At 53.4% G+C, this 24,902-nt stretch overlaps 1 protein-coding gene across 2 annotated transcripts; it reads right to left on the reverse strand.

The window, feature by feature from the left end:
* Nucleotides 1-9,147: 9,147 nt before the first annotated feature.
* On the reverse strand, nt 9,148-24,092 carry TSKU (tsukushi, small leucine rich proteoglycan). 2 transcript variants are annotated; one of them, XM_003254681.3, is made up of 2 exons: nt 23,935-24,092; nt 9,148-11,688 (listed from the first exon to the last, which is right to left on the reverse strand). In XM_003254681.3, the coding sequence occupies exon 2, from the start codon at nt 11,678-11,680 to the stop codon at nt 10,616-10,618; it is 1,065 nt and encodes a 354-aa protein (XP_003254729.1). In that variant the 5' UTR covers nt 11,681-11,688; nt 23,935-24,092; the 3' UTR covers nt 9,148-10,615. The 2 variants fall into 2 exon arrangements, with proteins under 2 accessions (XP_003254729.1, XP_003254731.1); XM_003254683.4 differs by lacking the exon at nt 23,935-24,092 and adding an exon at nt 14,555-15,570.
* Nucleotides 24,093-24,902: the final 810 nt, after the last annotated feature.

Consider the following 24,902-nt stretch of genomic DNA (forward strand, 5'->3'; position numbering starts at 1 on the left):
GTCTCAGAGTTTTATTATTCTTGTCATCTCTCACCCCATCCCCTAGAAAAAGGGCTTCCCACCAAATGACTTAGCCTCCTGCCAGGGCTAAGCAGTCTCCTCTGGCAGGTCTACAAATCAAGTTATTATATGCAACCTTTTTTTCTTCTTTCTTTTCTTCCTTCTCTCTCTCTCTGTCCTTCCTTCCTTACTTCCTTCCCTCCTTTCCTCCCTTCCCTCCCTCCTTCCTTCCCTTCCCTTCCCACTCCTTCCTTAATTTCTTTCTTTCCTTCCTTCCCTCCTTCCCACTCCTTCCTTAATTTCTTTCTTTCTTTCTTCTTTCTTTCTTTCTTTCTTTCTTTCTTTCTTTCTTTCTTTCTTTCTTCCTTCTTTTTTTCTTTCTTCTCCTTTCAACTCAGATCACTCTGTGGAAAGCAGGAAGCAGACATAATTTGGGACAGGGCCTCTGAGTATAAGTCCCAGGCCCTGACACCTACTCTCTGGACATCATTTTCCTTGACTGTGAAATGGGCTGATTCTAAGCCCTGCCCTGCTGTCCTCACAGGAAGGCTGCACAGAGCAAATGAGGTGTGGTATGAAATGGAAGATCCATGTCAACTTTAAAGTGTGGCCCAAACCTGATTATGCAGTAAGATCATCTGGATTTGCTTGTTTTGAAAAACTGAAAACTATGACTCCCTACCCTCTCCCCACACATGGGGAAGTTTTAAAAGTATGTGACATTGAAGTCAAATTCTGGAACATTTGGGAAAAAAATGAGATTTCTGGGCCTTTCTGATGCTTGGTGAAGGCTTGTGCTTTGAGCCACGCTGCAGGCAGCACGGAGCTGGCCCCAGCCTCTTCTGTCTTCACAGGGCATCACAGGCCCTCCTGGCTGAAGGAGCCACAGGATCTCCTAGGCTGACTCGTCTTATGGCTGGGGAAGGGAGCAGGCTCAGAGAGGTGGGACTCACCTCTCCACAAGCAGTAGGGCTGCGGTGGGCTGCGTGAGGCGGGGCACAGACTTAGTGGCCAGCAAGAGTCGGAGCAGAAGTGGGTCCCGGCCAAGGAGCTGGAGAGGCAGAGGTGGAGCCTTACAGGGGACTCCTACCCTAGCCCAGCTCCAGGCCTGTCTGTGCGCATACCTGCTGCCTGTAAGGAGGGGAAAAAGAGAGAGCAGAGAATGGGGGTTTCCCTTGCAGAGGAACTGGAACAAACGCTGGAAGTTTCAAGAGCTGGTTTCTTGGTGGTTTCTTCCACAAGTGTGCTGTGCAGCCTTGGAAAGGCCACTTACTCTCTCTGGTCCTTCATTTCACCATCAGTAAGATGGATATAACAGACCCATTTATTAAACCTACAGATATGAATTGACAACCAACTGTGCTGGGCACCAGCCTAGGTGATGTGGACCCTGTGGGGAGCAAGGCAGGAACAGTTCCTGCCTCTGGGGATGAGTGGAAGCTGGAAAAATAAACACAAAGTAAATGTGATGAGCGTCACTCTGAAGGGAAGACCAGGTACTAGGCTGGCACAGAGGAGGAACATCTAACTTTGCCTGTTGTAGGATGGGGGGAGGTGGTTAGGGAGGGCTTCCCAGAAGAGGTGGCATGGCAGCTGAGGCAGGAGGGATGAGTGGGAGCTAATCAGGCTGGTGGGTGTGAGGACAGGGAAGCATTCATTCCTCCCCCACTGCTCCTCTATCCTTGAGGTCACCTTTCTTTAGAACATGTTAGCAAAGGACGTCTGTGTAGTCACTCCTGAGGTCTGTTCAGAATCCGGACTCACTCCCACATGCCCAGCACGCACCCATCCTGTCCCCTCCCCTCCAGCCTCAGGTGTCTGAGCAGGATGTCAAATGTTACCAGTGGGTGGGGCAAGTCCAGGAATGACAGTGTTTGTGTCTGTGTGTGGGGAAAGTATTTAAAGCTTGCGCTAAGTATGACTTTGCCCACAGTCTGCGGGAAGCGCCCAAAAGCTACGCCTTTCCCAGGGTCCCCTGGGAGTGCTGGTCTGTCCCCTCCATCTCTTTCCCTCTGAGCAGCTTCCACCTGCCCCCGCACAGTGACTGGCCTCATTTAGCCTCAGTTCCCCTCCTGGGAGTCCCTTGGTCCGATGGAAAGTGGACAGTGAGCCCGGCGTGGTGGTTCATGCCTGTAATCCCAGCACTTTGGGAGGCTGAAGTAGGTGGATCACCTGAGGTCAGGAGTTCAAGACCAGCCTGGCCAACATGGTGAACCCCCATCTCTACTAACAATACAGAAATAGCCGGGTGTGGTGGTGGGCGCCTGTAATCTCAGCTACTTGGGAGGCTGAAACAGGAGAATCGCTTGAACCCGGGAGGTGGAGGTAGCAGTGAGCTGAAATCATGCCATTGCACTCCAGCCTGGGAAACAAGAGCAAACTCTGTCTTTAAAAAAAAAAAAAAAAAAAAAAATCCGGCGCAGTGGCTCACGCCTATAATCCTAGCACTTTGGGAGGCCGAGGCGGGTGGATCACGAGGTCAAGAGATCCAGACCATCCTGGCCAACATGGTGAAACCCCGTCTCTACTAAAAATACAAAAATTAGCTGGGCGTGGTGGCACTTTCTTGTAGTCCCAGCTACTTGGGAGGCTGAGGCAGAAGAATCGCTTGAACCCAGGAGGTGGAGGTTGCAGTGAGCTGAGATCGCGCCCCTGCACTCCAGCCGGGTGCCAGAACGAGACTCCATCTCAAAAAACAAGCAAACAACAACAACAAAAAAACAAGACAGTGAGTTCAGTCTTTATTCTTCCTGATCCCAGTGGCAGGTGGGGAGAAGGGATCCATGGAGAGTCCAAGAGGGAGAGGTGGGTTTGTCTGGGACTGGGGAGGGGTCCAAGAGGAGAGTGCGAGGTTACCGGGAGGGGCCATGCCTGCTGGGTGGTCCTGAGACAAGAATGTAAGGAGATGCACTCAGGGCAGCCCCTCATACGCTTTCAAACACCAGGCAGCGTGCTTCCTTCAGCCGCCCCTCTCTGCCTTCTTGCCTCAGCTGGGTTGTTGTCAAGGAAGGTGGCTTTTTCATTTGGCATCTTTTCTGCATCTTCAGCTGCCCATGTCCCAGGGCTCCAGCGAGGTTAGCAAGTGGGGAGGAGTGGGGGAATGGGGCTGGGGGAGGCGGAGGCTGTGGCTTTGGTTGTTTCAGTCATCTACTGCCATATAAGAAACCACTCCAAAGCACGATGGCTTAGAACAGTGACCATTTTATTTACTCATGATTCTGCAACCAGGGCTGGGATGGGCTGGTTGGTTCTGCTGGGTTTGTTGTGGTCACTCATGGGCGTGAAGCTGGTGGCACAGCTGGGGCCTAATGTCTGCTGGGATATTGGAAGGTTGAACTTTTCTTTCTCTTTGTAGTCTTAGAACTGGCACTGAACGACTTCTGCATTGCACTGATTAAAGTCACAGGCCAGCCCAGACTCAAGAGGAGTACAAATACAAGGGTGTAAATCCTCAGAGGCGTGGGTTCACTGGAGTCACGAATATAAAAGGATTTCACATCAGTTGGTGGAGAAGGCAGCACATATGTGAATAAAAGGCCCTACCCTTCAACTACCTTCTCTATGGATCTCACAATCTTGCCTCTAGCATCATGGTCTTAACAACTGTGATATCAACACACTACCTTAAAAATATTTTTTAGGGTATAACACATTTTGAGAGCATGCTCAGGTACCCCTTGCACCCCGTTAGTTAGAAAATGCCCCACTCCTGCATCCAACCCAGACATCTCATCTCTATCCCCTGATCACACTCTTGGTATCCTGAGTCCTTGCCTATCTAGGAGGGGCCTTGGACAACAATCATAGCTTACACCAAAGGGAAATGGTGGAACTGAAGGCAGAGACTGAGGCTATTAGGGAGAGTAAGAAGAGTGGAAGGTTTTCTCTCCATCTCTCAAATCACAGCAGGTCAGTGACTGCCATCTGTGACTGCCAGGCCTGGGGAAACAGTGGCAAACCTGCCTCAGGAAAGAGGCATGAGGACATTTCCTAAGCACTGTGTCTTTAAGAGTGTTGGGCCAGAAGGCGGCTGTGTGGCTGGGTGGTGTTGAAATATACTGGGGCACAGGGCAGGACGTGTTTTTAAACAAATTCCTAAGCATAACAGCTTCCATGATATCACCCCCTGGGAGCCGATGGTCACTAAAGAAACCCTGGTTGAGAATATTTTGAGCCACAGAAAACTTGTTAAGTTTGACTAAAAGAAGAATTGTCAAAATAAATAAATAATGTGACGTCTATAAACGCTTATCATACACAGAGCACTGTTCTCAGGGTTTTGGGAGCATTGGCTTATCTTCAACAACTGCCCTGTGAGGTAGCTACTAGACCTCCATTTACAGATATGGAACTGAGGCTGAACGAGGGGCTGAGCAGCTCACCCTGGGACACCAAGCTGTGAGTGGCAGGGCCGGGCTTGAGCCCAGGCAACCTCCATTTGGAGCCTGTGCCTTGGCAACTAGTTACACTGCCCTAAGGAGTCTCTGCCTCAGACCTTCGTCTGATTAGGGAACCCAACTTTTTACAGCCAAAAGCAGGGCCCTTTGCCTTTCTTAACCTGAGCAGGAGGGCTGGCGCCTCCATTCATCACTTCACTTTGGAAAAGTTGCTGCTTCTGAGGCTCAGCTAGTAGAAAATTGTTCCTGAGTTGATACTTCTGGTATCAGACCAGTTTCTCTTTTTCTGTGTCTTCCTGTATCATGTATATAATAATTTCTGTGTCTTCCTGTATCATATATGTAATTATTTATATGTTACATATACATATGTGCATATATTAAGAAACATGGCAGGGCACAGTGGCTCACGCATGTAATCGCAACACTTTGGGAGGCTGAGGTGGGAGGATTTCTTGAGTTCAGGAGTTCAAGACCAGACCTTTTCTACTAAAAATTTAAAAATTAGCTGAGTATGGTAACGCATGCCTGTAGCCCCAGCTACTCAGGAGGCTGAGGCAGGAGGCTTGCTTGTGCATGGGAGATTGGCTACAGTGAGCTATGATCATGCCACTGCACTCCAGCCTGGGTGACAGAATAAGACCCTGAAAAAAGAAAGAAAGAGAGAGAGAGAGAGAGAGAGAGAGAAAGAAGAAAGAAAGAAAGACGAAATAAGAAAGAAAGAAAGAAAGAAAGAAAGAAAGAAAGAAAAAAAGAAAGGAGGGAGAGAGGGAGGGAGGGAAGGGAAGGGAGACAAAAGGAAACATAAATGTGTTTGTACCTCCAGTTCAGAACACTTTGACTATCTAATGGATATGCAAAAGAAAATAATAAATAGCTTTGGGAACTAAAGAATAAACACAGGAGGAATTTCCCTCCAAGCTCAAAAAACACATTAATCCCTGTAGACAGAACCACTAGTACTTAAATAAATAAAGAGAAGAATAAACACAGGGCATGTGACTTAACTGGATAGACATTTGCTGTCGTTAGAAGCTGAGCTATGGACTGACATTGGGTATTGATGCACAGAGCAAGTATAATTGCAATTAGCTACCAGTGAACACTGGGCACTGATATACAGCATACACTGCCTCCAACAGATACTTTCCCTTGTGGATATTGGTCATTGGTGGAAGCTGCCATTCATATGATAAACATCATATATCAACCAACATTTGCACCCTGGTGAACGTTAGCCAACAAGGAACACTGAACATTGATGGGCAAGGTCCTATTAGCCTATGATGACCTCTGTTGTCATAGACGGTGCCCTTGGTGGAGATTAGGTATGAGTGAGCTTTAGTGCTGGTGGACTTTAAATTCTGTAAGCACATAAAGTGAGCAAGGGGTAGGCCTCTGCCCCCCCATATTCCTGGCAGTCCAGAGAAACAGCCCATGAGCTGGTTTGGTGGCAGCTGGGTGGTAGAATCCACCTCTTTAGCTGCCTTTTCCCTCTGAAAGCCTTTTGGCTATGGCAAGGTGGGGAAACCAGGGGGTTGTGTGATAACGACAGAGGGACATTTCTGCATTTGGAAGAGTCTAATTGGCTCCCTGAACTACAGAGGGATTGGATTACACACAAATTCACAACTACTCTCTTCTGCCATCCTGACCAACACTGTCTGGGTGTTTGCCCCTCCTCTAGAAATGAGATGATCAAATCACAGCAGGGCTGGCTTCATGGGCAGTGAAACCATAGAAAGATCCTGTGCTTGGTTTAATGCTCTGTTCTTGTCATCTTGAAATCCTAATAACTTTGAACAAGGGGCCCCACATTTTCATTTTATACTGGGTCCCACAAATTACATAGGCAGTTCTGAAGCACAGAATCCTGGCCATGGACCATGGGAACTTACTCGTCTCTGGGCCTCAGTTTCCCCATCTGTGAAAAGGGGCCAGGAGAGAAAGGACTTTGACTTTTACCTTTGGCTTTTTATACTCTAAGATCTAGAATCCACAGTCTGATCGGAGCTATGTAGAACTGCATAACTTCTCCAATTTATTTGAACGTGAAAAATAAATGGAATCCCAGTGCTTTTTGGTTTATCAGTGCACCTCTACCCTCTCTGATTCATGGGATTTACACAGCTGGCCCGGCTCCTGGGGTAGCACAAGGAAGAATGTAAGAATTGCCATCTGACAGATAAAGCCTGGCCTATGCTGGTTTCCTCATCTGCGTGGTGACAAAAATACCGGGTGCATTTGTGAGGAGATGATGGCATGTAGACAAAGCATGAGGAACACAGAGCCATAGCTGGCTGCTGCATTACTATGAAAGGCATAAAGAGGTTGGTGACCCTGCTGACCCATGGTGGTGAGCTGGGCCACAGCTGACGGTGAGTACCTACTCCATGACCCTGCGGATTACCGGGTGTCTTTCTGTGAGTCTACAGTCCCAGAACTTTACAAAATTCTTCAGTTCTGAGTGCGAGTTATAAAAAACGGACTCAGACTACATGGCTCTGTAATCTACTTCATAACTCCATGGTTGGATGAGGGCGGGAAAGAGCACTTACAGGCTGTCATTTTGTGCCAGGCACAGTACTTGGTTCTCTACAAATGTTACTTCATTTCTTCTACATACAGTCCTGTGGAGGGAGATATTTTCCTTCCCTCCCTCCCTCCCTTCCTTCCTTCTTCCTTTTTTTCTCTTTCTTTCTTTCCTTACTTTCTCTCTCCCTCCCTCCCTTCCTTCCTTCGTTCTTTTCTTTTCCAGGGTCTAGCTCTGTCACTCAGGCTGGAGTGCAGTGGCACAATCTCGGCTCACGGCAGCCTCGACCTCCCAGGCTCAAGGAGGTATTTTCTCTTTCTTTCTTTCTCTTTCTTTTTTGTCTTTCTTTTCTTTTTCTTTTTTTTTTTTTTAAACAGGGTCTAGCTCTGTCGTCCAACCTCCCAGGCTCAAGCCATCCTCCCGCTTCAGCCTCCCAAGTAGCTGGGACTACAGGCATCACCATGCCCGGTTAATTTTTAAATTTTTAAATTATGTTGCCCAGGCTGGTCTTAGTCTTGAATTCCTGAGCTCAAGCGATCCTCCTGCCTAAGCCTTCCAAAGTGCTGGGATTACAGGCAGGAGCCATCGTGCCCAGCCTTGAGGGAGATATTTTCATCCCTATTTTCTAGGATCAGAGAAGTAAAGTGACCTGGCCAAAAATCACACAATTGGTTAGTGATGAACCCAGGATTTCAACCCTTTTCTGTGAATTCCAAAACGGATTCTTTGCACCAATTTTCCTGATTGTGTAAGATTGGAAGCCCTCGCCCTGGGCGCCAGGGTTCCTGGAGGGCGGAGTCCGGCAGGGTGAGGGTAGTCTGGTGGGCGGGAAGGGACTGGCCGCATAAAGCAAACAGCGCAGCCCACTTTGGCCTCTAGCCGCCCCGGGCCTGGCTCCTGGCCCCGCTGGGATCTGGGGTGTCTGGCCATGCGTTGAGCACGAGGTGGCGCTGCGGACCGGGAGGCTCCGCACGCGGAGGGAGGGGCCGCGCGGACTCCCGGGTCGCCGAGGCCCGCCCGGGCTTCCGCTCTCCTTATGGCTGGCAGGAGGCCAGGGCTGCGGGGTGCAGGGCAGGTTCCCCATGGGAAGGACGAGCCCGCCCAGCGTGATGGCATCCGCGCCCATGCTCTCACTGGGCCTTCACCCTGCCCCGTTTTGCAGAGGAGGAAGCTGCAGCTCGGGAGGGGGTGACCTGCCCCAGAACTGATCGCCGCAGAAGCCCCCTCCTTCCCTTCGCTGCCCTCCGCACGCTTTGGCCCTGTCTTTAAGGCCTTTTTGTTCCATGACCCTCCCGCAAGGACTCCTTCCACAAGCGGGGACTTGGGAAGACCGGGACCCACTGGGTGAAAGTACCGTGATCCCTACCTCCATCTGAAGCCTCTCCTGTCCCAGGAAATGTGGGGGAGGTGGAGAACAAACAGGAGGACTGTGGGGGCCCGCGGTCTCACCCTGACATCCCTCTCCTCCACACCGCCCGGCGCCAAGCCTCAGCTCTTTCCTACCTTGACCGCTGGGTGCCAGCCTCGGACCCAGGGTCTCAAGTTGATACTTCTCCCTGGGGAGGCCTGATTACAAGATGGGCAAGCTCCCACCGGTGCATATGGCCTGAATGTTCTGGGCACAGAGTAGGGATCAGGAAAAACCTGTCATTGGTGATGATGGTAGACATTCCCCTTAGACTGGCCAGTTAGAAGGAAGAACTTGGTGACAGCAGAGCCACCCAGATGAGCTGCAAGTGTGATCTCTGTCAGTGGAAGCGTGCAAACAGGAGTTGGGGTACCATAGCAGCTGAAGCGCCAAGGAAGAACAAAATACTGTTGCAGTTCAGAGGAGGGAGGCGGAAGGGGCCAGGGAAGCTTCTGCGGGCGGGCAGGAACTAGGTCTACTGGATCGGAAGGAGGTTGAGACAGGGGTGAGGGCAAGGGCAAGGTCTCACTGTGACGCCTGAGCAAGAGAACAGGTGTGCAAGGGCCTGCATGCTCATGGCTATGGCTGGAGTTGGGGTGGCCGGAACAGTGGGGTAGGGCCACGGGAGATTAGAGGTGAACAGGGTGCAGGAACTCCCTCCTTCACGTCACCTTACTCCCCAAATCCTGAGATTATCACGCTTTTCAGGGAGAACAAGCTGCCCAGGGCAGGGCCTAACCTGATTCATCTTTGTGGCCCCAGAGCCCAGCCCAGGGATTGCCAGTGGACACTGGCTGAGTGAAGCAAAGAACTTTTTATAGTGTTTATTAAATCAAGGACCAGTCAGATAGATGATGGGCTAGGCAGGTGGGAGAAGACAGAGCTCACTGCCCTGTGGGGTCTCTGTGGGGCCAGCCCCTGATACCCACGTGGCCACTGATGCCCAGCTTCCCCCAGCACCCCAACACAGGCCCAGGACAATATTACAAAAGTGAACAAATGCAACCTTTTTCTGCTTTTACAAATGACATGTCTCCATCCCCGGCCAGCAGGGGTGGGGGAGGCGGGTTGAAAAGTGACACTCCATTAAAAAGGCAACAACTTTTATAAAATGAAGACTAAGGAAACAGCCCAGGGTTCGGAAGCTGAGCTGCTACCCTGGGGGTAGAGCATAGACATGGGTCGGGCAGACCTTGTCTCCTTTCACGGCATTCCTGGGAGGGTAAGAAGGGCTGTCGTGCTCAGGGCCAGTGGGGACTGAATCCAGGAGGCCCCTTGGAGCTCCCGGCCAGATGAGGCTCCAGAACTGCAGCAACTCCTTGGGGCAGCATCTAGAGGATGCTCAGGGGAAAATGGGTAGGTTTCCAGTCTGGATGCTGGGGGACCCCAACCCAGGGTGAGAAACTGGCTAGGCTGGAACCAACGTGCCCTAAGCTTCCAGAGGCTTCAAAGGGCAGAGTGACTTAGCCCATGCCGCACAGCTGGTCACCAGGCCCAGGGTCCCACTTGTGAGGCTCTTGCCTGTCCTGCTGCTGCTACTCCTGTGCTAATGGGGAACAGGCAAGGGGAGCAAGGGGAGCCCAAGCGGGGAGGGTGGGGCTTATTAGAGGAGACAAGAAAGTGCACTGGGTCTGGGCTGGGAGGCAGGAGGCTGTGCTCCAGTCATGCCACTGCCCGTAGGAACTCAGATTAGCCTTTTTCCTTCTCAAGGCCTCAGTTTCCCCATCTGTCACATGAGAAGGGCGGACTTGATTCTTTGCAATTCCTTCTACCGTTAAGGGCTAGGGAAATAGAAAAGGATGAAGCAGGCCTCATGGCCTCATGGCAAAGAAAGGGCTATGTTAGAAAAGAAACTCATGCCCCTGAGTGACTGGGCCATGGGCCAAGGGGACACTCAGCCCAGTGGACCTGAACTCTGCCCTGCAGCAGGGGGTCCCACCCACCCTCCGCCCATTGCGGGTCAGGCAGGCCCAGGCATGAGGGAAGGCACTTGGGGGATAAGTGGGGAAAGGAAGCAGGAGGGGACCGGAGTCTGATTTGGCATCGAAGTCCCTCTGCTCATGGTGTGGGGAAGCAACGTAGACAAAGGGGTGAGACTTTGCTCCTAGGTGTGGCTCCCAGGTCCAAAGCTTCTCCTAGGCCCACAACTCCTGCGGTGACACTGCCACATAGGCCTGCGGGCTCCCCACTGGTGTTGGCACATTGAACATAAGTTACTCGGGACCTGAGGCAGCCCAGGACAGCAGTCTGTTACGTGGCCCTGGGCCACACCATTTGTCACAAGATGTTGGGGCCCCTGGCAGCAGATTCCCGGGTGTCAACGCAGTGCAGGGCCACCTTGGGGCTGGAGCTAGGCCTCCGGGGGTAGGCGCCCTCCCGCACCAGGCGCCGGCACCGCACATCCTGGCCCACGCTGACGCTCTGCAGTGCCGGGAGGTGGAGGAGCAGTGCCTCAGGCAGGGGCACCAGGTTGGTGCCCGAAAGGTCCAGCTCCTGCAGGGAGCTCAGGCCTGAAAACACCTCAGCTCCTGCCCAGTTGAGCTTGGGGTTGCCTGACAGGTCCAGGACCTGCAGGCCCGGTAGCTCGCGGAAGCCATAGGGCGCCAGCTCAGGGAGCCTCTGCAGGCTGGCCAGAGACAGGTGTGTAAGGCCTGCCAGCCCCGTGAAGGCACCCGGACCAATGACAGCTAGAGGGTTCCCATCCAGGCTCAGGTAGCGCAGGGGCAAGTCTCGGAGGTTGGGCACGGCATGGAGCCGGTTCCAGGCCAGGTTCAGGCTCTGAATGGTGGGCGCAGGCAGGCTGGCCCTCGCGGGGTGGGGCACGAGGCGGTGAATGAGGTTGTGGGAGAGGTCCACATGTAGTGCCCGGCCCTGACTGTGGGTCGTGAAGGCGGACACTGAGACCTCCCGGAGCTGGTTGTGGCTAAGGTTCACGTCGCTCAGGGGTGAGCTGGTGAAGCTCTCGGCTGGCAGGGCTGTCAGGCCATTGTGGCTGAGGTCAAGCGACTCCAGGTAGCGAAGGCGGGAGAAGGCAGTGGGTGAGATGCTGGTGAGCAGGTTGTGGCTGAGATCCAGGCCAGCCAGCGTTGTGTAGCCCGGCCCCGCCAACACTGACTCATTCACCATCTCCAGCCGGTTGGAGGACAGGTCCAAGTGGGCTGTGTCCAGAGGGATGGGCACCGGCATGATGTGGGGGCCCAGGCCGCTACAATCCACCCGAGTCAGGCTGAAGCTGTCGAAAAGGCCGAAGGTCTCCACCTCGCATTGGCACCCGGGGAAGCATGGCCGGGTTGTCTGGGCCCCACTCACGGCCAGCAGCAGCAGCAGCAGGGGCCACGGCATAGTGGGGGCTAGAAAGAGAGCCACAGGTGAGGAATGAATGCGCCAGATGGGTCTAAACCCACCGCACAGGACATGAGCCCAGTCTAGACACTGTTGGAAGGTGTCACAGACCCTGACCTCCTGGAATGCTTCCTGGAACACTCCCCAGAGTTCCTAGTCCCAGTTCCTTTCTGGCCTCTGCCTCTCCATCTGTATGGTAAGGCGTGTGAGGCCAGGTGGTGAATTTTTAACTAGAAGCAGCAGACCCCTTTCTTAAACAAGAGCAGCAGATGAAGGCGGGCCTGGTCTGGCTGAAGTGAGGGGGCCCTGAAGCCCTCTACTTCTGCCCGTCATCCCTGCCTAGGGTCTTAGGAAACCCAGTTTGAAACCCACCAGACTAGATGGTTTCTCGGGCTGGCCTCTCCAGCTCTGATGGTCCAGAGTCCCTGGGTTGGTCTAGACCTCGGGCCCCGGGTGAGAGGCTCATCCACAGGGCTGAGGGTAGGGTGTGCCCAGGGTGCCCCATTCTCTGCTGAGCAAGTGTTACACGTCGGGCACTGTTCTGGCTGCCCCACAGCATGGTCGCATCTGACCCTCACAACCACCGTGCAAGGCAGAAAATTCTCTCTCTGTTTTACCAAAAGGGAACTGGGCCTTAGGTTAAGACACTTTTGGACAGCCACACAGCAGAGTGGAGTGGCACTAGAGGGGACACTGACAGAGAAAGCACCGCCCACTGCTGTGGTCTGGCCGGGGCTGGCCTTCAAGACCAGGGCTCCCTCCCTGCAATGGGGCCTGCAGTGACTGCCCCACCGCACCCATACTCCACCTGCCCTGTCCCTCTAGCCTGTCATCCAGGGGCAGGAACTTCCCTTCTCATTGGGCATCCTGGTGTCCAACGTGGGTGTCCAGACTCCCAGATGGGTTTTGGGGACACCTGTGCCAAGCCTCTTTTCCCCTTACTCTGCCCCTTGCCACCAGCAGATTAAGCTACTACACCTCTTTGGTTCTTCCTTTAACCTCGGGCAGGCAGTTAGGCTGCTTCCCCCATTATACAGATGAAGAAACAGAGGCTCAGAGAGGAATAGGGCTTTACCCCAAACAAGTAAAATGCAAGGCAGGAATGGGACCCAGGCCTGGCGTACTCCAATTACTATATTCATATGCGTTGCCTCCAGCAGGACTGGCAGAGTAGCTGGTGGAGAGGCAGGGTGCAGGAGGGGCTTCTCCCACTGACACATGCTATGGCATGAGCCAGTTTCCCTCCTTAGATCTCAGTTCCCTCTGTACAATTATAATGGTGGCTGCCACAGATGCCGGGCGCTACATATGTGTTGTCACATCTAATGGTCACACCACTTTGAATCCACACCACTGCTGTTGGATTCAAAGCCTGTGTTCACGTCCACTGTAGCTCCTGGGATGGTGGTGCTCAGTGGTGCTGACATGAGAAGGAGAGTGTTGGGCAGTGGGAGCTTTTAACTAGACCAATTGGATAGTCTGTGGTCACCTCTGCCCTGCACAGTGGCCCCTCAGCAGCCTGGGAGACAGAAGGCACTAAGCTTCCTTCTAGCCAGGCTCTTCATCTGGGTGGCCCTGCTCTGGGCCCCCTGCCCTCCTGCCCATCCCTCCCTCTGGCCTTCAGGAAGGAGGTGAAAGAGGGGGAGGAGATGGGCCAGGGACCTGCCCACCTTCCAGACTGGAAGGTGGGTGGGGAGGGAGCAGCAGGATTGCATTACCAGCCCTGCATGAAACTTTAAAGGGCTAGCCACTTGATCTGCACTCTGGCTTTGCCCAGGGGCAGGGAAAAGTGGGACTCTTCTCCCCTGCCCCCCTCCCCACGTGGGCCCCTCCTCTCCCACCGCTTTCTTTTGTAGAGGCCAATTTCAGGATTAAATCCAGCCCAGGTGCATCCTGGGCATGGTCCCAGCCGAGGCAGGACAGAGTGTTCCAATGTCTGGAACCAAAAGGAAAATATTAAGTTGCTTCAGGCCCCCTTTGTTCCCCTGGGTGAGCTCCTCACCGCAGGGCTCATTACCACCAAAGGCCCCACCTCCCCTGCTAAGCTGATCTGCTCATTCATACCCACCCTTCCTGGGGTTTAAACAAACACGACAAAGGCCCCGAGATTACCCTTTGATTCCCAGAGGTGATTATACAAGGGGTCCGTGAAATGCCAAATGGCCTCGTATGAGCTCCCACTTATGTAACCAGCAGCTCAAAATACGGCCCAAATGCTATCCCGCCAGAGGGGACCTCTTGCTGCCCCTCTTTAAGCCTCAGCCTTGTCCTCTGCACTACAGGGTGGCAATTTCTGCCCTGCCCTCTTCACCTAAGTTGATTAACCCTTACTGCCAACTGTGAAGGGCTGTGCACATGCACAGGGCAGTCATCACCTAGCAGCCAGAAGATACAGAACTGAGGCAATGGTAGTAACAGCCAATGCAAAGAGGCACCCGAAGTAAAGGGGCAGGGGTTACCTAGGTAACTGTCTGCAGATGCTCCCAGGGCACTGGACTAGGTTCCTTGCTCAGCCCTGCACAGTGGACACCTCTCCCGGGGTTCCTGCTCTGTGCCAGGCCTATGCCTGGGCTGGGCATTTGCAGTGGGAAGTGCCAACAGTGACAGTCAGGGCCAGTCCTTACTCTCTGCTAGTGCTGGACACACATGCTTTCATTTAGTCCGCACAGTCACTCTGTGAGCCAGCAGTCTCATCCCCATTTTAGAGCAGAGGAACTGAGGATCGGAAAAGGAAGGTGGCTGACCGTCTTTAGCAGGAGTGACTTGCTACACTGTGCAACTCTGGGAAGTTGTATTCGTCTGTTTTCACGCTGCTGATAAAGACATACCTAAGACTGGGCAATTTACAAAAGAAAGAGGTTTAATTGGACTTACAATTCCACGTGGCTAGGGAAGGTCTAACAATCATGGTGGAAGGCGAAAGGCACTTCTTACATGGCGGCGGCAAGAGAGAATGAGGAGGAAGCAAAAGCTGAAACCCCTGATAAACCCAGCAGATCTCGTGAGACTTATTCACTATCATGAGAATAGCTCGGGAAAGACTGGCCCCCATGATTCAATTACCTCCCACTGGGTCCCTCCCACAACACATGGGAATTCTGGGAGATACAATTCAAGTTGAGATTTGGGTGCGGGCACAGCTAAACCATATCATTCCGCCCCTGGTCCCTCCCAAATCTCATGTTCTCACATTTCAAAACCAATCATGCCTTCCCAACAGTCCCCAAAAGTCTTAACTCATTTCAGTATTAACCCAAAAGCCCACAGTCCAACGTCTCATCTGAGACAAGTCCCTTCCACCTATGAGCCTGTAAAATCAAAAGCAAGTTAGTTACTTCCTAGATACAATGGGTGTACAGGCATTGGGTAAATACAGCTGTTCCACATGGAAGAAATTAGCCAAAACAAAGGGGCTACAGGCCCCAGGCAAGTTCAAAATCCAGCAGGGCAATCAAATCTTCAAGTTCCAAAATGATCTCCTTTGACTCCATGTCTTGCATATCTGAGTCATGCTGATGCAAGAGGTGGGTTCCCACAGCCTTGGGCAGCTCCACTCCCATGGCTTTGCAGGGTGCAGCCTCCTTTCTGGCTGCTTTCACGGACTGGCATTGAGTGTCTGCAGCTTTTCCAGGTGCACAGTGCAAGCTGTTGGTGGATGTGCCATTCTGTGGTCTAGAGGACAGTGCCCCTCTTCTCACAGCTCCACTAGGCGGTGCCCCAGCAGGGACTCTACTCCAACCCCACATTTCCTTTCTGCACTGCCCTAGCAGAGGTTCTCCATGAGGGTTCCGCCCCTGCAGCAAACTTTTGCCTGGGCATCGAGGTGTTTCCATACATCTTCTGAAATCTAGGCAGAGGTTCCCAAACCTCAATTCTTGACTTCTGTGTACCCACAGGCTCAACACCACGTGGAAGCTGCCAAGTGGTGTTGAGCTTTGGTTTGGGTTTTGTAAAATGAACAATTATCCCCTTCTGTGGATGCTCAGAGAGATTTGGTCACCTGCCCAAAGTCAGTGAATGATGGATGGTTCTGGAATCTGTGAAGTCTTGGGGCTTGCACCCTCTGAAGCCATGCTGAGCTGTACCTTGGCCCCTTTTAGTCATGGCTGGAGCGTCTGGGACACAGGACACCAAGTCCCTAGGCTGCACACAGCATGGAGATCCTAGGCCTGGCCCGAGAAACCATTTTTTTCCTCCTACGCCTCCAGGCCTGTGATGAGAAGGGCTGCCTTGAAGAACTCTCACATGCCCTGGAGACATTTTCCCCATTGTCTTGGGAATTAACATCTGGCTGCAAGTTATGCAAATTTCTGCAGCCGGCTTAAATGTCTCCTCAGAAAATGGGATTTTCTTTTCTAATGCATTGTCAAGCTACAAATTTTCCAAACTTCTATGCTCTGCTTCCCTTATAAAACGGAATGCCTTTAACAGCACCCAGGTCACCTCTTGAATGCTTTGCTGCTTAGAAATTTCTTGTGCCAGATACCCTAAATCATCACTCTCAAGTTCGAAGTTCCACACATCTCTAGGGCAGGAGCAAATTGCTGCCATCTCTTTGCTAAAACATAACAAGAGTCACCTTTGTTCCAGTTCCCAACAAGTTCCTCATTTCCATCTGAGACCACCTCAGCCTGGACTTTATTGTCCATATTGCCATCAGGATTTTGGGCAAAGCCATTCGATAAGTCTCTAGGAAGTTCCAAACTTTCCCACATTTTCCTGTCTTCTTCTGAACCCTCCAAACTGTTCCAACCTCTGCTTGTTACCCAGGTCCAAAGTTGCTTCCATGTTTTTGGGTATCTATCTTTTCAGCAATGCCCCCACTCTACTGGTACCAATTTACTCTATTAGTCCTTTTTCATGCTGCTGATAAAGACATACCCAAGACTGGGCAACATATAAAAGAAAGAGGTTTAATTGAACTTAACAGTTCCACGTGGTGGAGGAAGGTCTCAAATCATGGCAGAGGGCAAAAGGCACTTCTTACATGGCAGTGGCAAGACACAATGAGGAGGAAGCAAAAGCTTCCTGCATTCAATTACCTCCCACTGGGTCCCTCCCACAACACATGGGAATTCTGGGAGATACAATTCAAGTTCAGATTTGGGTGGGGGCACAGCCAAACATATCAGAAGTCATGGGGAGTTAAAATGGAGTTAATCCCTTCCTCAAGGAGTTGCCGCAAGGGCTAGAGATCGCTCGTGTGAAACAACCAGCACAGCACCAGGACGCTGACAAATGTGCAGCCAATGGTAGACGAAGCCCCCTGAGACACAGTCACCGACTACTTCCCTCCCCACACTCTGGGGCACTGACAGGGAGGTGACAGGGCCACTGTGCCTGGTGACAAGAGAAGTCCTGCAGGACTGTCAAGAGCCTTAGGTCTCAGTGCCTGCTCTGCCATGGACTGTCCTCATCTCATCTCTGAACAAGTCTCTTCCCCCTTCTGTGCCTCAGTTTCTCCAGCCTCACAGTAAGAGGTTCAGTTTAGATAATCCAACTCCAGAGTTTCAGGATTTTAAAGTTTAACAAAAAGCATATCCTAAATTTCTACTAAGTATATACAAAGCACTGGGCTAGGCCAGGAGGGAGTAGGGGAGGTGGGTGGTGACGGGATAGATACTAGGGTCCCTGTCCTCATGGGGCTTACAGACCAGCAATGAGAACAGAAGACCAACTTATAACAAGATCACTAACACCAGCTTTGGACCCAGGAGACTGGGGCTCTAGTCCCAGGTCTGCCACTATCTGTGTGACCTTCCCTGTTTTCTTTGTTTCCTTGAGCCTTGGTTTTCTTATCTGTGTAACAGTATTCACATTGCCTCCCTCTGGGACCTGTACTCTACCCCCAGGAGAAAGAGAAATGAAGACTGGTAGCCACTAAAGAAGGCTGAGGGCGAAAGGGATCTTTCAGTCAAGATTCAACATTTTTTTCCAAATCTTGACCTGCAGATACAAGATATCCACTGATTGACCAGATTATATAACACAAGAACAGGAGGACAAGGGCTTAGAAACCACATCCATCTGTGATTTGGGGGATATACTGTAAGGCCTTCCAGTGCAGGGCCCATGAATCATGCACTGTTGGGCCCACAGGGCCAGGTCCACAGTGACTCTAAGTTTGCTGATGGCCTGCAAGGACAAAGAGTAAATGGTATGGCCCCAACAGGCTCCAAGCAGGTCTCCCCAGGTGACACTGCACACACTGCTATGAGACACCTCTAAAACAGCTTTGGCCACATCACTCTCCTTATCAGAAACCTCTTGGGTTCTGCTTTTTACCTACAGAAATCAAGTTCTCCCATGCACGAGGCACCTGCAAGTTGTCACCACCTTCTTCTCCCCTCCCACCTGTCCCCAGCCCCCCATCTGGATTTGAACCCTCCTTGACAGCCAGAGTGGGAACAGCCTTCCCTTGATGGACTTTGAACAACTTTCAGCCTCTGCTAACACATCTCCAAACTTGGAGAATTCCAGAGCTTGGGAGCTGGAAGGCCCCTTGGGGATCATGGGCAACTGGGGCCCAGAGAGGGGCAGTGACAGCAAGGAATGGCAGAGCAGGGCCCAGGACCTGGGACCTGATGCCTCATGTGATTGCCAGGACTGCATGCATCCATCCCGCCTGCCCCTGGCCTGCTCCCAGCAAAACAAAGCCTGTTCTGTCCACTCAGGCCCCCGGGCCACCCCTCCCTCCTGGCCTCTCACCCCACAGGCTACCCACAGGCCTCCTTCAGTAAATTCCCTGCCGTGAGTTACCTGCTGTTTTCCTACTTGATGTGTAAGCAGCTTGGGGCAGTGCCCTGCCTACTTTACCTATGTGTTCTTTCCCCCACCTGGGATCAGGGCCAGGCCTAGAGGGTGTGTGGAGAAAGAGCAGGATGAACGGGTCAACCGCAAGACCCAGACCGGGTGTGAACCTAGCTCTGTACCTACCAGCCTTGGGTAAGTCTTGGGACCCACTTCGAGGGTCCTCAACAGGGCTAAGAACACAGGGTTGTTGAAAGGATTAAGTGACAGAATGGCAGACATTCCACTCACTATCTGCTACACAAATACTCAATGTGTGGTAGACAATGACGGTGATTTGCTAAGCCTTCAGAAGGCAGTCACCATGTGATCCTTCATGTTCCTCCCCACCCAAGTTCCCAGTGCAGCGCCAGGAGCACAGCAGGTCTGAGACTACCTGTGATGACATTCTCCAGTCACTTCCCTGGTGTCTGCTGATAAGGACAGCTCTCTGGGTGTCGGGTTCCAGCTTGAACCCACCTGGCCCCAGCTGCCTGACCCTGGTGCTGCACTACAGCATCTCTGGTCTGTAAAGTTTTCCAGCTCCCCCTACCACCCTGGACAACTTCCACAGGGCACTGTTGGCACAGGGCCCCACTGGCACAGGGCCCCAGCACCCCCCTGAGACCGGCCTTTGTCTCAATCGGCTGTTCCTCAACGCAGAGCTGCCTCCCACCCTGCTCCCCTCAGTCATGAGCTCACTCAAGCTGATGCCAAGGAAATCCCCAGGTGGACGGTTCAGAAACGTCCTGCCCTCCAACCACTTTGTCAGCTCTGGAAACGCAAGGCAGAAAGAATTTCAAGGTCAGACTCCTGGAGCCCTGAGGGCCAGCTCTTGCAACAGACCCACTAATGCAGCACATCTGGACAAACACAGCAGCCCACCATGTGCTCTCCACCAGCATCTCACTTCTGCCTCACCACAGCCTTGACCCTGGGGATACTGTCACTATTTTGCAGACATGGAAATGGATGTTATTCAGCTGGGAAGGAGAGGACCCCGGACTTAACCCCAGATGTCTTAGCTCCAAATCCACTCTGCCTCAGCTTACAAACGAATACATGTGCAAGGCAGCTTAGACCTGGTTATGCTGAACTGTACTTACATGTTTACCTGTCTATCCTACTGTGGGCAGGGATGCGATTAGGTTCCTTTTTATGCCCTTGAAGCTGAGCACCAAGCCTGGTACAGAGCAGACACCACGTGAAGATGCACCAAGCATCTAGAATACCGCTACCTCACCAAAGGACACCTCTCAACCTCTCCCATGCTTCCTCAACTACCATCTGTTCAGTCACCCTGCAGGATCAGCAGGTTAGATGGCATCGTATCTACTTTACAGCTGTGTTAAGAAGTCCAGAGAGGTTCTGTGATCTGTCCAGAGTCACACAGCCAGAGAGGACAGGGGCTGGACCCAGGACCCAGGTATTCTGACATCTAGTACCTGGCCTCCTCCATGACATGATCCCAGGGACCTGTGAGCCTAGCAACTTACCCAAGGAGGATAATCTACAGGGAGATGGGCAAGGCTCCCAATAGGATTTCCTCCGTCCAGTATGTCTTCTTCTTGAAGATTTTCAAGTTCCCATAAATCTGAGGCAGCGTACATGGACACAGGAGGAGGCGCTATGGGGCAGAGGGCAAGGGTTTTGTAGGCAGGCAGTCTGGGTTCCAACCCGACAGGGCTTTCACTGCTCTGAGGCTTGCTCGTGCCCTCACCCCTCTGAGTCCTCGTCTGTAACATGGTGATAATCCCAGTGCTGGTCCCAACGAGTCACTGTGATGATTACATGAGGCAAAGTGAAGACCCAGACCTGGCCTGGCACACATTGGTATTCACTGAATGTTGGTTCCTGTCCCCAGTGAGTGATTTCAGGGACCAGGGAAGAAAAAGGTGCTGTGACTCCAGCAAATCCTGAGGCAAGGCAGGGGCTGAAGATGGAGAAGAATCCACAATTCATTCCAGATGCCTTGGATCCTCTCTCCACATACCATCCAGGATCCCGGTGTGGCTACAAGGTGCTGACAAGGCACTCCCAGGAGACTGGGAAGGGTGAGCTGGAAAGGTCTCAGAGACCAAAGCAGGCAAAAGCTGCTGGGTTGCCTGTGACAGAATGAGGGCTCAGCATCAAATTCACAGCTCCCCCTGGGCAGGTGGGGTCACTGTCTTCCCTCTCCCTCATCCCTAAGCTGGGCAGTCACCTCCCCCTGTCCAGGTCAGGCTCAAGAAACCTGCTGCAACAGCCTGGCTCCTGGCCTGACTCCAACTGCCAGCCATGCTGGGCACCAGAATGCACTTCCCAACAGAAGTCTGGGACCCTACTACAGCTCCCTCTTTAAAACCCATCCCACAGAGACAGCTTTCTAGTCTAGAGGCCTGTGACTCTTCTAGAGCCACCTGCCTTTTTTGCACACCTTGTTCCCTCTGATGCAGACAAAGATACCCTTCTTTGTCTACCAGCCAACTCTCACACATTTGACTCAAAAAGCTACCTCCTCTGTGAGGCTTTCCCAGTCTAACCTGCACATCCAGGAAAGGCAACCCATGCTGTGAGCTCCCATGGCCCTTGGGCTGCCCACATCAAGGTACTGGCCCACTTCTGTGGCCATCTACAAATCTGTGTCTACCTCCCTGCCTGCATGAGCCTGGCCACATGAAGGTGACAAATCAGATGAATGAAATGTCATGGACAGAAAGCTCCCTTCTGCTTTGTGGGGAACATAACAATTGGTGCAACGCTGCAGGATGCTTAGGGCTATGCCCACTGGTGAAATCAGGTTTAGGACCAGAGTCAATGCTGTCTCTGCCTTCTATTGTCAGTGCAATCCAATGAATGTCTGCACAATGTAATACACACTACAAACCACTTTTTATTTATTTGCACATGTAATTCATTATCTTATTTAATACACCAAATCAGTGGAGCAAGAATTAGTATCCTCACATTTTAAATAAGTTACTCTTCCCAGGCCACAGAGGTAGGAAGCAATGGGGTGGGGGTAAAATCCGGGTCCTTTTGACTTTAACAGGCTGGATCACTCGGCCTCCAGATTGGTCTCCCGGCCTCCAGCACCACCCACAAGCCAGAGACCGGTTTCACAGAATTACCAACCCCACCCTGCTGTGCCTGTTTAAATCCTCCAGGAGCTGTCCATTGCCTACAGGCTCAAATCCTGCTTCTCGGCCTGGCATTCAAGGCCTTGGTGATTTGGTCCCTGCCTTCCCAGCCTCAAGTTCAATTCCAATTCACCACCCTCAAGACCTTGCATCTGCTGGTCCACCATGCTGACCACCTGTGCTGTTTTCATTCACGGGTCCTGCACATGCTGATTCTTTTGTGGGAGATACTTCCTGCCTCCCCTGTGTACCCACTGACTTCAAAACCGTGAGCAGGAGGAACCACCTGTCAGGCCCCTCCTCCGGGTTATTCCCACAGAACCCCTCTTAGGAATTGCTTTGGCCAGGGGGCTTTCAGGGAGGACCCAACCCTCTTTAGGAAGTGTCCTCAGTGCCCAGGCCAGCCGTGCTCTGAAAACTGAAGCATGAACTCTTACCTGCATCCCCTGTGTTGGCCCAGGAGTTATGATTAAGAAGAAGACTGATCTGGACTTTACCACGCACAAACTGTCATTTAAAAAGTAAGAGGAGAAAAGGTCAGTCCCCCTCCCTTCCCTCTCCATTTTTGACTCATTTATCAGCTTTTGCCTTTCCTGGTGTTGGAGGAAGGGTATGTAGAAGCCCGGTGGCGGTTGCATTGCAGCCTTCCTGGGGAGCAAAGTAGTGCCTTGGAATAGGTCAGGTCAGAATGGAGGTGTAGGTTAAACATCAAAGTGTTTCTGGGTTCTGGGATCTGAAGCAGTCAGCCAGAACAGAAGAGGCTATCAATACCTCCCCTTCCAGAAGGGAAACTGAGGCCGGAGAGGGAAAGGAAAATGCCCACAGTTGTTTCTTTCCCAGCTTAGCGGCCTGTGCCCTTCCATCATGTCTGCAGCATCCGACAAAGTTCTAGGTTAAAGACTGGAGTGAGCGGTGGGGAGGAGGGTGTTTAGGGTTATCTTTGCGACTTAGGCTCAAAAGCCCAGCAGGCTCCCGCCGCTCTGAGTCCCCCCTCTCCGGTCAGCCCCAGGCACTGCAAGTCTAGACTTATCTGAAGGGCAGGGCGCACAAAGATGAAAGAAGGATCGAAGGTCTTGAGTCACCTCCTCGCCAGGCCAAGTGTGGGCTGGCCCTGCTCTCCGCCCGGCTCCAGCAGCGCGGGTTATTCCCACCGCACGCCCCGAGCCGCGAGGGAGCTCTCTCCCTGTCCGTGCCAGAGTGACCGCGACTCCGCGAAGCTGAGCAACTTGCCAGCGCTGCACAGTGGCCAGTGGCCATCCCAGTTGAAACCTGTGTGTGCGAGGCTCCCACGGCCCCCAGTCCAGCTCCGGGTCCTGCGAGCCGGCGCCTTGGGCATGCCCGGATCTGGACTGGCAGTCGCCCTCTCCCCTACGGGGTCGAAGGGTTGGTCCCCCTACCCCGGGGGCGGGCTGCAAACGGAGAGTGGGTCTCAAAGCGGAGCCTGTCTCCCCACCAAACAGACACAACTCTCTGGGTCACACTCTTCCCAAGAAGCGCGGGGAGGGCAAGCCAGCCGCCCTGTCCCTTCCTCTCCCCAGCCCAGGGCCGGGAGCCCGGGACCCACCGCTCGCCTCCTTCTCCCAGCCGGGGTCTGAGGGGGAGTCCGCACGCTCCGCCCAGCCCCTGCCTGGCCAGTCCCCAGGCGCTGCCGATCCCCCGACCACCAATCCCATCGCAGCCCCTTGCGGTCCTGGGACCTCAGGAGGGGGAGGGGGAGGGCTGTCGGCGCCTCCGGCCGGGTAGCGTTGGGGAGGACTGGGGCTGTTGCCCGAGGAACCGAGAGAAAAGTTTGCAGCCAAGTCGTGGGCCCGAGTGGACAGCGGGGGAGCAGGGGAGCGGGGGGGGGGTGGGCGGCGTTGGGCTCTCGGCGCGTACACCCTCTGCGGACACCCAGCCCTGACACGTCGGCAGGCACCGACCACGTACGCGGACACACGCGATGCGCCCACCGACGCCCACAGCCAAGCGCAGGCCCGCAAACGTGGACACGGGCGCAAAGCAGCCGCGCAAAGCCACGGACACACAAAGGCACCGCCAGCGGCGCGTCCCCGACCGCAAATCCACAAAGACCCACAAACGTGAGATGCACGTGTCCCCACAAAGACCCACACGGCCCCCGGGCGGAGCCTTTGTCTCCCGCAAGACCTCTCCCCTGGGTCTGCGTTCCCCACTCCCGCCCAGCCCTAGGCGTCCGGCGAAAGTTGAGGGGCCTTGGCGGGACCCAGCCCCGCCCCTGCGCCCGGCGTCCCCCGCCCGCCCGCCGAAGGGGCAGCGAGGCTAGGATCGGGGAGTCGGGATCTTCAACCGCAGCGCGGACTCTCGCCTCGCCCGGGGACCTGCACCCACCTGGAAGCCTGCGCCGCAGTCGCCTCGGCACGCTCACCCCGGCGGCCCGGCCGCGGGCCCTCCGGCCAGCGCTTTTCTCCGCGCGGCGCGGCCCGCCCCCTGGTCCCCGCCCGCAGCCGGGCTCCCCCCTGCCGGGCGCCGGGTGGCGGCTCCGGCCGGCCGCGGGGCGGCTCAGGGAGTGTCGCCAAAGTGCCAGCCTCCGTCGGCGCGCGCCCCGCCCGCGGAGGCTGAGCCGAGCCCGGGTTCCACTCTAGGGAGCGTCTCAAAAGTGCGCAGCTCCCGCCCCCTCTAGTCGGCCTCGCTCACAGCTTCCTGCATCCCGGATCCCTGCCCCCTCCCTCTGCGCGCCCCAGCAATCTAAGCAGATGGCCGCACTGTTGGGAACATCTGGAGGTCGCCAGAGTACGTGCCTGTGTATGTGTATGTGTATGTGTGTGTATGAGTGTGTGTGTGGAGAGAGAGGTAATTAGTTGCTAGAAAGAAAGAGATTTGGTGGGTGGGTGAGGGCTTCCTCTTTGCTTGTTCACCGCCCCTCCCCAGTTTTTTTTAAAGAGTGAAAGAGGTTCAGGGACGACAGGGAGCAAGAAACCAAGAATCTGAAGCAGAGAAAGACTGGCTGAAAGACGAACCCACAGAGAAGAGAGAGCCCGGCTCGGGCAGAAAAGCTGGCAGGAGAGGAGAGAGAAAGTCAACAGATTGAGTTTTTCTTTTATGGAGGAAACCATTGGCTTCTGGTTAGAGTTCTAAGAAGGGAAACTGGCGTGTGAGTAGGCAGCAGTTTCAGTCTATTCCCCCTGCTACAGCTCTTGGGCTCTCACCCCTCTTTACGTTAAAAAAAAAAAAAAAAAGGCAGGAAAGCATCCAAGACACTTTAAAACGAGGGTTTGCAGGAGAAATGACCTGGTGGACGCATTCCCTAGGAGGGGAGAGTTGGGTGTGTGGGTGGCTCCCAGTCTACACACCCAGAC

The sequence above is a fragment of the Nomascus leucogenys genome, chromosome 15 (assembly GCF_006542625.1).
Source record: "Nomascus leucogenys isolate Asia chromosome 15, Asia_NLE_v1, whole genome shotgun sequence".
NCBI classification, from domain to species: domain Eukaryota; kingdom Metazoa; phylum Chordata; class Mammalia; order Primates; family Hylobatidae; genus Nomascus; species Nomascus leucogenys.

Coding starts and splice junctions, on each gene's coding strand:
- TSKU (XM_003254683.4), bottom strand. CDS start 14,732: ATGGGGGCCAGTCTTTCCCGAGCTATTCTCATGATAGTGAATAAGTCT. Junction 11,689..14,554: donor TTCCCTAGCCACGTGGAATT/GTAAGTCCAATT, acceptor CTCTCTTTCTAG/CCCCCACTATGCCGTGGCCC.